This window comes from Pyrus communis, chromosome 8 (genome assembly GCF_041283825.1).
Source record: "Pyrus communis isolate YQ-2024b chromosome 8, ASM4128382v1, whole genome shotgun sequence".
Classification (NCBI taxonomy): Eukaryota; Viridiplantae; Streptophyta; class Magnoliopsida; order Rosales; family Rosaceae; genus Pyrus; species Pyrus communis.
In genome coordinates, this window is record NC_142572.1 from 12,049,171 (window position 1) to 12,062,475 (window position 13,305).

At 37.9% G+C, this 13,305-nt stretch overlaps 1 protein-coding gene across 4 annotated transcripts; it reads left to right on the forward strand.

Annotated features, from left to right (window-relative positions):
• Positions 1-5,706: 5,706 nt before the first annotated feature.
• Positions 5,707-12,808, forward strand: LOC137717334 (topless-related protein 1). 4 transcript variants are annotated; one of them, XM_068456654.2, is made up of 25 exons: positions 5,707-5,984; positions 6,469-6,577; positions 6,679-6,858; positions 6,985-7,098; positions 7,189-7,347; positions 7,582-7,759; positions 7,860-7,977; positions 8,108-8,178; positions 8,252-8,396; positions 8,527-8,636; positions 8,730-8,799; positions 8,882-8,955; positions 9,033-9,128; positions 9,205-9,300; positions 9,414-9,541; positions 9,634-9,868; positions 9,961-10,125; positions 10,347-10,493; positions 10,716-10,826; positions 10,940-11,119; positions 11,259-11,387; positions 11,485-11,580; positions 11,787-11,975; positions 12,115-12,278; positions 12,401-12,808. In XM_068456654.2, exons 2-25 carry the CDS (start codon positions 6,495-6,497, stop codon positions 12,621-12,623), a joined length of 3,261 nt encoding a protein of 1,086 aa, XP_068312755.2. In that variant the 5' UTR covers positions 5,707-5,984; positions 6,469-6,494; the 3' UTR covers positions 12,624-12,808. The 4 variants fall into 4 exon arrangements, with proteins under 4 accessions (XP_068312755.2, XP_068312754.2, XP_088554730.1 ...); XM_068456653.2 differs by having other exon boundaries at positions 5,725-5,984; positions 12,398-12,808; XM_088698604.1 differs by having other exon boundaries at positions 5,727-5,984; positions 6,469-6,510.
• The last annotated feature ends 497 nt before the right edge of the window (positions 12,809-13,305 follow it).

Sequence of the window (13,305 nt, forward strand, 5' to 3'; positions counted from 1 at the left end):
GGAACTCCGAAGTTAAGCGAGATTGGGCCAAAGTATTCCCAAGATGGGTGACCCTTTGGGAAGTTCTGCTCGCGTGAGTTCCCAGCAACAAAACTGTGAGGGCGTGGTCGGGGCCCAAAGTGGATAATATCGTGCTATGGCAGAATTGAGCCCGGGATGTGGTGGGGGCTCGAGCGGGGATATGACAGTTTGGGTGGGCCACATGTCTCATTTTGGACTGTTGGATTTCAATTTTTTTTGTAATATGACAGTCCAGATTAATTAGTTAAAGTTTTTTTTTTAAACTAATTAAAAATCCTAAAAAGTTAAAAAATAAATTATTATTATTATTATTATTATTATTATTATTTAATATAAATACCTTGCCATTTTCTCCCACCTCATACCACATTTCAATATTTTCAACGATTCTAAATAGACAAGGACATGTCGTGCGATAGAATTGGTTAAAAATCTTATTTGAAATTTAAATTTAAATTATTTTTTATTATTTTATTACTTATTGCCATGACTATTCAGTTTAGGGGTGAAGATGCAAAAGACAATTACAGTTCATTAAGGGTAGTTACTATTTACTGGAGGGGATTCAATTGCCAATTGCCATGAGAAGCCCGTACACACTGGAATTGCTCTCATAGTAGCTCAATTTCAAACCATTTGTATTTTTCAGGGCTAAAACCACCTATATATGTACATACTAAAAAAATAACACATGAACTTCTTTATTGGAATCAAATTCAACATTAGTTTAAGTAATTTGACACATATTACATAAGTTACAAATTAACAAATAATTAACCAACTAAGCTACTTGTATGTGTAAAAAAAAAATCTTTTATTCTTGTATCCGTAATATACACTTGATGTTGCTTTAATAAGAAAAATAAATGATGAAACAAAAAAATAAGGAAAAAGAAACTAATGGAGTTCAAAATTGGATTTTTGTGAGTCCAACCACAGTGTAACATTCACTAATATTTTATCTTCTTTTGAGGTAAAAATTTGACTCTTTCAACGTGTAACTGCTAATACCCTCTACTTGTTTTGCCAATAAAAGGCTAAAAAGCTGCTAATACTTGGCCTGCATGTTAAGAATATGTCAATCTAAAAAAAGTTCATATTAGTGTGAACGCAACACAGTTGCGGCCCACGTGGACACTGTAACGGAAGGAAAAATTAAACTGGCTTGGCGCGTGAAGGCCCTTAATGTGGCTTTGTGTTTCACCTACCACAAGGGTTTCCATGTCACTAATTAGGTTCAAATTAGTTGCAAATTGCAAATTGCAAATTGTGCCACTAATTAAGAACTCCAGATCGTATTCATAAAACGCACGGCCAATTGTGTTACATGCATTACTCTCATTTATGTGAAAAGTTGTGTGGGAAAATAGGACCAATCTTCTACATCCTGGCTGCATTTGACTTGTAGAAAAGGAGGAATGGAAACAAAAACCTTAAATGGAAAGGTAAATACTCTTTCTGAAAAAACAAAAAGAAAAGAAAGGTAATTATTTCTTTTTAACAAACACAGAAAAGAAAAGAAAAAGAAAAAAAAAAGGTAAATACTTTTCGATTATACACTTTTCTTTTGGATCTTTGTGTTTAATGCCACTTATCTATTTGGATACGATTTTTAATTACAATATCTAGCTTAATTAAATGCATCCCTGATGAACATTTCGAGAGCCTTTTCAATCATGTTCTCTATTCATAAGTTTAGAAGTACATGTTGAGTTGTTTGTGTTGTTTAGTCTCACTTCAGGCGAATTTTGTGTTCTTGTTATAGGCGAGTTTAATTTACCAAGTGATTTGTCAGGTTATGTTGACTTGTGGCCGATCTTATTGATGGCCCTTGTCATATTGGTTGTTGAATTGAAGAGTTTATCTATTGTTGGTTATGTGTGTATACCATAATAGGAAACTAAAAAATGTTGCGATACCAAAAAAAAAAGTTAGGCCGCTTCCTAGTTACTAATTAGTTTTAAGTGAAACGTCAAAGACTTGTCAAATTAAACCCATTAGGTTTAAATGGGTAACAATGAGTTTAGTGTGATGATGGGTAGTGATAAATAGTGGTGATCTAAGTAGTGATGATAACGATGTAATACAACTTTTATTTAATTTTTTTAAGAAAAGATTGATAATGTATTATTGATCAAATTGAGAAATTTAGTACAAAGATATAACAAGATGTAATTGAAAGAGATAAGGATTAGATGAGCGTAACACTGGAAGATTGGTCGATGTGTATTGCCTTTTAGAAATAATCATATAAGTGTCAAGAAAGATTTGCCTGAGTCCGAAGAAGGAGATGATCGATCTCGAAGTGATTTGTTTGAACTAGTCTCGAACTGCTTCTCTCAAGGTGGTTAGGAAGAGATGACACTTGGTGGTGTCGTTGATCCCCCTGCCCTCCACAACATAGATGAAGTTGTCGAGGTGGTCGTACAGGTCGGTAAGTCTTTCATAGATCTACATTTTGAGACCTGGGTGTCACTACTCGTTGGTTCGTCGAGTAGGGCTTTAGAGAAAGTGAGAGGAACTTGCAACTCTAAGTAATCGAGATTCTTGGGCTTAGAGGCATTCTCTATATCCCCTAATCTATCTCAAACGCTCTTCATATCCTTACCCATTACTTCCTTCAGAATGACCCGTAGGTCAGGTCGGTTGTGAGGGTTCTCGTTTGGACCTTGGATTGCTGGCTCGACAGTTTGTGTTTCCTTCTCTTGAGTGTTATCCGCTACTAGGATCTTTCATTAGTTTATGACTTTGAGGGCGCACCTCTGCTCAATGGGAGGTAGGGAGGATTCGCAAGTGTTTGGTCATTCGGGTGGTCTGCCTCTTATCAAAAGGTGCTCTCTATCCTTTCGTTGGTCTGTCTGATCTACTCCAAGAGGTCAGTGTGCTTCTCCTAGAGGAGAGTGTTATGGGCATGGAGGAAGTTTCCCACCTCATTCGTTTCTCCAACTCTGCCAAAATGGCTTCCATCTTTTCCTCCAGATTGGCTAACCTGGCTTTCTCTTATCTTCTCCTCCCCCCTCAAGGCTACAGGAGGAAGACCTCTCTCTCGTTCTCCTGCTCATCGTGATACTTAGGGGGAGTGTGTATGATTGCCTGGCACAGGTCGTTTTTATGCTTGCTTGGTAGAAAAAACAACTAAATTGTATGCAGTTCCCATATACGGTGCAAAATTGTTAACCTAAAAAATGGGAGGTTCACAAAGACCAAAATGATCAACCATTGGTGAGCTGGGGACAAAACTTTAATGACTTAACAATAAGGATTAAGTGGTTCACTCTTAAAAATTGAGCTACATCCAATGAGGTGCTTAGATATACTGAATGAAGGTTAGAATGAAGGCTTGGTGTAGTTTAATCTCTTTTTTTTCCTTGCGTCCAACCTTACATAAGAGTAGGGGTGGGCAAACGGGCCCTAGGCCCGCGGGGCGGGCCGGTTCTATACAGTTCGGGACGGGTATTGGGCGGGTCTAAAATTTGTAAAGACAAAACGGGGCGGGCCGGGGTGGGTTCACAAAAGTATCGGGACGGGCCGGGTGCAAAAGTCTTAGGAAACGGGGCCCCGGTTGGACCCGTTTCTCCTAACTTCTGGGCATTTGGGATCACAGCCCATTTGGGATCAAATCAAATCAAATAAAGAAAAAACAATTTGAAGGCACAAAAGCAACTCAAGTTGGACCCGTTTCTGTGACACACCCACCTCAAAAAGAGTTCCTTTTCTCTATCTCCTTCCTCTGTCTCATCAATTGCTTCCACAAGCTTCTTTTCTTTCTTTTTTGGCTCTCTATTCCCATCTTTTATTCTTGCCCCTGCTTCTTTGCTTTTTCTTTTCTGTTTTTCATTTTGCTTGTTTTTTCCTGCACATTCCCTGTCAATCCGGATCTGCGGAGCAGAAAAAGAAGAAGAAACACCTCAAGAAGAAGACTTATGGCGCGCTTCAAGCTCCGGTTAGAAGCTTCAACAGCGGCGACCGCAAACGGCGTTGTTCGAAGGTGGTCTCGGCTAAGCTGGAGACGCTGAAAACCCTCGTTAATCCGACCCACGTTGGAAAATCACTAAAAGCCGACGAATTGTTCCAGGAAACGGCGGATTACATCCTTCTGCTGCGGACCCAGATTGTGATTTTGCAGAGACTCGTCGAGTTTTATGGATCTAGTGAGAAGGAAAATGTTGCTGTTGTATCATAGTAGTTCAATATCTTTTAATTTGCCACTGCAAAAAAAGAAAAGGAAAAAAGATGGGTTTTTTTTGGGATCAGCACATGGGTTACAGTTTGGAGGATTTGCTCATGGCGTCAGTGAAGACGCTGGGGAGGAACGAACGAACAGGATGACGAAGACCAGCCTTAGGCGTAGGTGAAGATTTGAACCCGTGGGGACCCGTAGAAACCGGCCCATTTCAACGGTTCGGGTTAGGTCCGGATCCCATTTTGAAAAATTCAAAACCCGCCCCGTCCCGCCCCGTTTTATTTACAAATGGGTTCGGTCCGGTTCTTTCAATTTTGGGCCCGGCCCGGCCCGTGCCCACCCCTACATAAGAGATACTCACCCTTTACATACTATATAGGCCCTCAGTGAACCCCAAAATTCCTGGCCTTTAATACCCCACCGTATTCACATTTAAAGAACCAACTATGTAGACATGACTAGCTAGCTACTCCTACATTCTATAGTCTACACATGGTAACAAATTAACATTCATTTAGGTCTAATTGCATGTTTTTCTGGGCCAACAAGTATCGAGTGCCTTACTCGGTCTGGGATTGAGGAAAACCACGCCCGAGCACGTGATTTGACAGCCTTTATGTCCCTTTATAGGATTATGTTCTCTAATGGCGAACACGTGGCTTAGGTTGGTGTTGGTGTAGGCCTGCCCCTGGGACTTCGTGTTATAAAGTTGTTAGTATGTTAACTTGCCACTAGCGGTCGGAATGTACTTTACTGGAAAGTGATCGACTTCTTTATTGGTGCTCGGAGTTGCCTTTTCTAGTTCTATTGGGGGCTTTGGTCTTCCCTTCCTTCTGTAGGCCTTGGTTTTCTTTCCCTTCTTGCCTTGATTTTCCTTTCATTCTTTGGGCCTTGGTCTTTCTTTCCTTCTTTGGATTGTTTTTTAGCCTTTATTGTGCCTTTCTTAGCATATACTATTTGAGGAGTAAAAAATGACGATGCATTAACATTTTATATATTTTTGAATGTCATAACACCAAGTGGTGATTTTTTTTTTTTTTTTTACTTGTTATGCCTACTCACCCTTTTCCCAATAAAATTCTATAAAAGAGAATTACCCCTTTTTTGTATTTAGTTAATATACATATTTGTGGTGAATGTTTTACTTAATTATGTATTCAAAGAGTACCACATTTTTCATACTACATTTGTATCATCTTTCTAACAGATGTAGGGGTCACCAACATCCGTGAGTCCCTTTTTATTAGGAATGATACAAATACGGTATGAAAAATACGGTAAAGGCAACAATTTTTATTTTAAATACCAGAAATACTACTTTTACCACATTTTATACTCATACAACTTTTTAAAAATATATGAGACACACATAATTCATTAAAAAATAATATAAATATGGTATGAAGAATGTAAACCGTGTACCATTCCTCATCTAAAATAGGTTTCTAAAATAAAAAAAGGTAGTATCTTATATAGAATTTTATCTGGAAATCTTAGCTTTTAAGTAAGAGAGAGAGAGAGAGAGAGAGAGAGAGAGTGAGTCATTGAGAGAGTGACAAACACTCTGTCAAAACTGGCGCAGAGGGGATTTATGATAAGTACAGTAGCGTATACCTCGGTCCGCCCAATTATATATAATATCTCTCTGCCCCTCCGCTTATTCCCATTACCATTTATCAGCAGCGTGAGGAACGAGCTCTCTCACAGAGAGAGAGAGAGAGAGAGAGAGTTTTCAGTCCTCTGTTTCCATCACTGGCTCTGTTTCTTCTCTGTTTTGCAGGTAAATCTTTGTGTGTTTTTTGTTACCTTTACCTCTGAAAAGGGTTAATCTTTTGCTTCATTTATGCCTGCTTTTCATCCCCTTCACCTTCTTCTTTCTACCCTCTTGAATTTTACTGGGTTATGGCTACTTTACTGTTTTTGTTCTGTGAGAACCCTAATTTTGCCATATTTTGCATGTTCTTAAATCTGGATGAAAAATGATTTCCGAGCTGTCATAAAAAAAACCCATATCTTTTAACCCGATTTTACTACAGAAACGAGTTTTTTATTTTTTTTACCCGAAATATTGATGCTTTTATGTGATTTTGCTGCACCTAGAGTATATTTTTGTTGATGTAGAGCCTTGTATTTTTCAGAGAAATATCAAATTTTTGCAAGGATTGAACCTTTTTTTTTTTTATAATCTAGCATGGACCATGACTGTTTTTCTAAACATTTTCCTTGTTATATGTATAATTTTTGTTTCCTTGGCCTATTCGAAGGTTGAAGAGAAGAAGAAGCCGTTGCGATGACGTTTTCTCTCAGTAAGGACCTTATCTTATTGATCATGCAGTTACTTGATGAGGAAAATTTCCAAGAAGCTCGTCACAAGTAATTTACTGATCTGAATTACCGTGTCTTCATATTTGTAAATGTTTCTGCAGCTCATGCTTTTCTCTAAAATTAATTAATTTTTTTAATTTTAATTATAGGCTTGAGCAAGAATCTGGACTGTACTTCAATATGAAGTATTTTGAGGAATTGGTGCTCGATGGGAAGTGGGATGAGGTCGAGCGTTATCTCTTGGGGTTCACGAAAATAGATGACAACCGATACTCAATGAAGGTCTTCTTTGAAATTCGTAAGCAGAAGTACCTTGAGGCATTGGATAAGTAAGCATTTGAATCGTTAAGATTTACGCTTTGTTTACAAACAGCTGCACTGCGTTGTTTTTTTTCCTTCTTTTTCTTGAATTTGTTATGACATTGTATCTGGTTTAATCATTTGGAATTCATCAGGCAAGATAGAGCCACAGCAGTGGATATCCTAGTTAAGGATCTGAAGATGTTTGCGGGTTTTAATGAAGAATTGTTCAAGGAAATCACTCAACTCCTCACATTAAATAATTTTAGGTATGTGTTCTGCACAAATTTTGTGAGCCTCGAGTTGCTTGTAGTGTGATTCTCTCAACTGGCATTATGGAATTGATTGGGGTTATGCAGGGAAAACGCTCAACTCGCTAGTTACACAGATGCAAAAACTGCGAGAACAATTATGGTCATGGAACTTAAGAAGCTCATTGAGGCCAATCCTCTTTTCCGTGATAAAACACAGTTTCCTCACTTAAGACATTCAAGGTTGCGGATTCTCATTAACCAAAGGTACAATAGTAGTACGCCATAAGAAAAATGAGAGAATTTGTGTTTCCTTCAAGTGGGCGGATTTTTTTTCCTGTGATTTGTTTTATGGAATTTGGTTTGTGTACGGCCAGAAAAAGAAAAAGGTTCTCATATATCCAGCTTCCAGTTTGATGTTTTCGATCATTTACCAGTTCTTTATTTTTATTTTTATATTTTTATATTGTAATTGAACTGAATTCTGAATGAATATGGCAGCTTCAATTGGCAGCATTCCCTTTGTCCAAATCCTAGACAGAATCCTGATATAAGCACCCTATTTGTGAATCACTCTTGTAAGAATTCCAATGATTTACTCGCTCAATTAACCGCAAACAGTCAGCTGATGGGTTCTGTACCGAAAGTTGTTGGTATTCTTCCTGTGGATGCAAATGGGGTACTGCCCTTAGACTACTTCATTCATGATTTTGCTTCAGAGTGCTGAATTTTTGAACTGAAAAATTGTTTTTATTTATCATTTGAATTTCTCCTATCAGCCCTTCCAACAACAACCAGCACTGGTTCACCCACCTTTATCCACATGGATATCTATTCCCCCAAACTATCCAGCTGCTTCGGGAGGAGGTAATGGTTTTGGTGGTCTAACAAATCCAGGTAGTTTTTCTTTTTTATTTATAAGTTTTTTCTCTAAGGCTCGGAGTAATGGCCACTATTATATTATGCTTTTTGGAGAAGGAATAAGCTTGTATTGTCATTTCTGATGATATTCTATTTTCTGGTCTAGCTTCATCGGTGAGGGGTCCTGGGGATTCTGATGATTTGTTCAAAACGCGATTAACCGAGGTTCCGGAAACGGTAAGCTTAAAGTCCGTCTACATGATGAGCACAGAATTTGAATTTGGGCCATACTTGTTTATACACTCTGTAGGGTATGTTGCAAGGGATCAATCTAGGACAAAGTAGCACCGCATTCAGCGCAGCAGATTTCCCAAAGACTGTTGCTCGGACCTTGAATCTGGGGTCAGTTCCCACAAGCATGGACTTCCATCCTGTTCAGCATACACTATTACTAGGTTGGTTTCTTTGAGCTTTCCTTTAATTGATGTTGTTGGAACACAAGACGATCATTTTTTCAATCCAAAGAGAAAAAAATATTACTTTTTAGATTTAAGCAGTAAGTTGACAAGTGTGTTTTTGTACCAGTCGGAACTAACGTGGGGGATATAAGTTTGTGGGAAGTTAGTTCTAGGGAGAAATTGCTGTCAAGAAGTTTTCAGGTATGGGATATCGGAGCGAGTTCAATGATGCTAAAGGTATGTTCCCTTATCAACCGAGTCATAATACAGACGACATTTGCATTTTGTCACTGGAATCATCTTAACCTATTTGTTTCTAATGAAACTCAGGCAACTCTGATCAAGGATCCATGTGTCTCAGTTAAGCGTATAATATGGAGTCCTGAGGGTGCTGTGTTTGGTAAGTTCTCGATTGGTTAGTTTGAATACGAAAGATGGTAGCTTTTTCTAGAAAATTTATATGCAATTGTTCTTTCAAACAGGAGTTGCATATTCTAAACACATTATCCAATTATACGATTATTTTGGCAGGAATGAGATTCACCAGCATTTGGAGGTAGGTTATTCATCTTCTAGCTTTTCAGTATATTTCATTTTGCGGTTCTCTTTTCTAATACTTCTATCGATTTCTAGATTGATGCTCATGCTGGCAGTGTTAATGATTTGGCGTTCAGCAACCCAGCTAAGCAACTTTGTGTCATAACTTGTGGTGATGATAAGGCCATTAAGGTTGGCTTTGAAGAAGTGGTGATGTAATAGGTCGTAGAAAACACGATAAACTTATACACCGATTTGTGTTTTATAGGTGTGGAATGCAATTACTGGGTCAAAGTTGTACACTTTCGAAGGTCATGATGCTCCCGTGCATTCTGTGTGTCCTCATAACAAGCAAAATGTCCATGTAAGGCTTCGCTTTATCGTATTTTCTTTTCCTTGATTTGTCCCACTTCATTTGAATTCTATGAATGATTTACCCGTTTGTTTTGAAATTCAGCTTTTGCTTTTGTGTTTTAGTTTATCTTTTCAACATCAGTAAATGGAAAAATAAAAGCGTGGTTATACGACAATCTGGGATGCCGGGTGGATTATGATGCTCCTGGTCACTCATGCACAACAATGGCCTATAGTGCAGATGGTAAAAGGTTGGTATACCAGTCCATTCTAATAGTATTGCAGCCTTCACCTATATTTTGGGCAACAGGAAAATTCAATCTTTACTTTGAACTCAATGCAGGCTATTTTCGTGTGGGACAAGCAAAGATGGAGAGTCTAATGTTGTTGAATGGAATGAAAATGATGGTGTAATAAAGAGGAATTACATAGGATTTCAGAAACAATCTTCGGGTGTTGTTCAGTTTGATACAAGCAAGAATAAGTATTTGGCTGTTGGAGATGACTATGCAATCAAAGTTTGGGATATGGATAAGGCCAATATTTTGACTACTATTGATGCTGAAGGCGGTCTACCAGTAAGTTTCCTTTAAAATTTTCATCAATAATGCGTACTTATCTTCTAACGGACTTGTGGCAGTACTAAAACATTAATGTTTTCCTTTTGAAGGCTAGTCCTTGCATTCGCTTCAACAAGGAGGGCTCTTTATTGGCTGTTTCTGCAAACGACTGCAGAGTCAAAATTTTAGCTACGATGGATGGTCTTCGGCTGATGCTCACTATTGAAAGTCACTCGATTATTGCTTCAAGAAATGGACCTAAGACTGAAAAAAAGGTCAGCTTATCAAAATTTCTAAGCTGTGTATAAGGTGCAAACTTTCAAGGATTGCAACTGTATTTAATATGATTCTGGTTGCATCATGTTTTCCTTGTGCAATTTCGTACCACGCGATCATGAACAATGTTTTGGCTTCATCCTTCTCAATTCTAAATTTTCAATTACAGTAATCTTAATATTTAGTTATAGTCTACAATAAATTGAGCATGTTTTGACAGAGTGGTAGCACCAGAAACCTCGAGGAGGTGAAACCAACCAGATTACCGGAAGAAGTGAACACAACAAGGATCTGGAATCTCACTCAGATCAGTGAAACTTCTCAGCTTCGGACATTGAGGCTCACGGCTTTAATGAAAACAGACAAGGTTGGATGTCTTTCTGTATATATCTTTTGGCATTAGGGACACTCAATTATTACTCATCCATTTTGAAGATAAGTAGGCAGTAGTTCACTATGACATTCCGGTATCTCATTCACTATGCACTTGCGATTTGGCAACTATATTTTGTTTTTGTTTTCTTATTTAACCACTGATTTTGGAGTAAAGAAAAAGAAAGTTCCTCATTGGCTTCTTTGTTACCAACAGATCTCAAGGTTAACATACACATATTCAGGCAATGCCATTCTAGCATTGGGATCCAGTGCCATCCATCAACTGTGGAGGTGGTCGCAGGATGACCGTAGTTCGAGGGCAAAGGTATTAACTCTATATTTTCTCTGATTTTGTTACATATAGTTCAAATTTGATGATTGTACCATTCTGAATTCTAAAGTGAGGATTGTGGCTATATGCAATTTTATCTTGTCTAGGCAACAACCAACGTTACCCCGCAGTTAATGCAACAAACTTCAGGCATTCTTATGACGAATGATCTTACTGGTGCTAAACCTGATTATACACTACCCTGCTTTGCTTTGTCTAAGAATGATTCATATGTCATGTCAACCTCCGGAGGGAAGATATCTTTGTTCAACATGATGACATTCAAGGCAAGTTTTCATATCCCAACATAACTTGGTCGTGGTTGGTTCAGCTGCTTTTATACATGTTATCTCATGAAAAGGAAATTTTTATTTCCAAAATTGGTTGGGGCTCTTGATCGGTGACAAGTTATTTGGTTAACTACAGACGATGACAACTTTCATGTCTCCACCCCCTGTAGCAACAAGTCTTGCTTTCCACCCTGAAGACAATAATGTTATTGCTGTTGGCATGGATGATTCCACCATTCAAATCTACAATGTCCGCATAAATGAGGTATGTGGTTTCGTAAAGCACAGTGCACAGATAATTGCATTTGTGTTTACTATATATATGTAAATATTTTCTGTGCTCACCTTTTTCCTGGTGTTAGGTTAAGATCAAGCTTAAGGGTCACTCAAAAAGAGTCACGGGTCTTGCCTTCTCCTATCTTCTTCACACACTTGTTTCTCTTGGAGCAGATGCTCAGGTTAGTATTTCATGAAAAGAGAGAATTGGAGTAGTTGTTTCTCAATGTGGAAAAGAGAAAATTGGAAACTGTACACTGACCTACCGAGGCTTAGATATTGAAAGTGTCAAAATAAATATGGTCCTTATGAATAATTCTACACAAAAAGAAAAAAAAAATTTGTTTCGTGTTTTGGGTAAGTATACTTTTTGTATTTTCTTTCCCAGCTTATTGTGTGGAACTCTGAAAAGTGGGAAAGGGAGAATAGCTGTTTCTTGCGAATTCCTGCTGGGAGGATGCCTACAGCAATGGTTGAAACTCAGCTTCAGTATCACAAGGATCTGATGCACATCCTTGTAATACACGAGAGTCAACTTGCCATATATGAAACATCGAAACTTGAATGTGAAAAGCAGGTACTTCTATTTTGGCACGCATATTATCCAGCGGACCACTTAGCTCTAACTAATCGCAACAATGTAGAAACAGTTATGATGTACACCAGATTACATTTTTTATACCTCGATTATTACATGTTTTCTGTTTATGTTTCAGTGGATTGTAGAAGAATCTGCAGCACCAATCTCGCATGCGACATTTTCTTGTGACAGCCAGTTAGTGTATGCGAGCTTTATGGATGGAACCGTGCGCATATTTACATCAAATCTTCAACTGCAATGCCAGATTAACCCCAATGCTTATTTTCCAGCTGATGTCAGGTGATTAAATCTCCTTGCTATATCTCAGATGATAAATGCTGCATTTTTCCATTCCCATATCTATTTAAACAAACTATTACCCCCACGATTGAGTATAACTTCTTTCTACATTTTTCCAGCAGCTGTTCTGCCTCACACCCGCTGGTTGTAGCTGCACATCCCCAAGAGCCAAACCAGTTTGCCATAGGACTAACAGATGGAGCAGTTATTATCTTTGAACCGCTCAAATCAGAAGACAAATGGGGTGTGCCACCACCTGTTGACAATGGCCTCCATACTACAAATGAAGGAAGCTTGGGTATTGGAAGCAAACGTTGGGTACAGGAAGCAAACGTCTCCTTCTAAAAAGGCGTAGTTAGGACTTGGGAACTCTACAATTCAACAAGGCCTTGGTTTTTTTTTTTCCTATGTTTGTATTTGTTTTTCCTTTTATGAATTTCTTTGGTATGCTGCAATGAATGATATTTTATAACTTTTTTCTTTCAGCATTTCTTCGAAAGGAGTTTTTCAGTCCCTTCCCTCGGAACAAATCTTCTTGATTCTGGAAAAACAAAATTCACAACACAATACCGGCAATATTAGTATGTCACGCGTTGTGATTAATAGGGTGGTGTTATCTATACACATATTTTTACTAATTACGCACCCTCTTAATTTTCGATCGTAGGATTAAATGAAGAAGATCAATAAACAAGAATTAACAAGGATGAGTAGAAGTTTAAAAGGGTGTGGGAATAGCACTACCCTTAGAAGTTTTAATTCGCAAGTTTCGAACTTGGTGAAATGGAGCTTCATGGGAGTTGGAATATGATCCAAAGGAAACAACATCAGTACACACAACAAAAAAAAATTACTGTACGTTCACTTCTTTTCTATCAACTCCTGGTTTAGATTACTTCAAATTATTACTAGGAAAAAATTATTTGAACTCATATAGCTTATCTCTATGCCGAGCTTAAACTTTAAATGTAAATTGAAATTTATCAAGTACAAGATAAAATTAGCAATAAAACTGAAATTTATCAAT

Bases quoted from the DNA above. Each gene is read 5' to 3' on its own strand.
- LOC137717334 (XM_068456653.2), top strand. From the start codon at position 6,495: ATGACGTTTTCTCTCAGTAAGGACCTTATCTTATTGATCATGCAGTTA. The intron at 7,978-8,107 runs GTAGTTTTTCTT...TTTCTGGTCTAG, and splicing joins TGGTGGTCTAACAAATCCAG to CTTCATCGGTGAGGGGTCCT. The intron at 11,388-11,484 runs GTATGTGGTTTC...TCCTGGTGTTAG, and splicing joins ACAATGTCCGCATAAATGAG to GTTAAGATCAAGCTTAAGGG.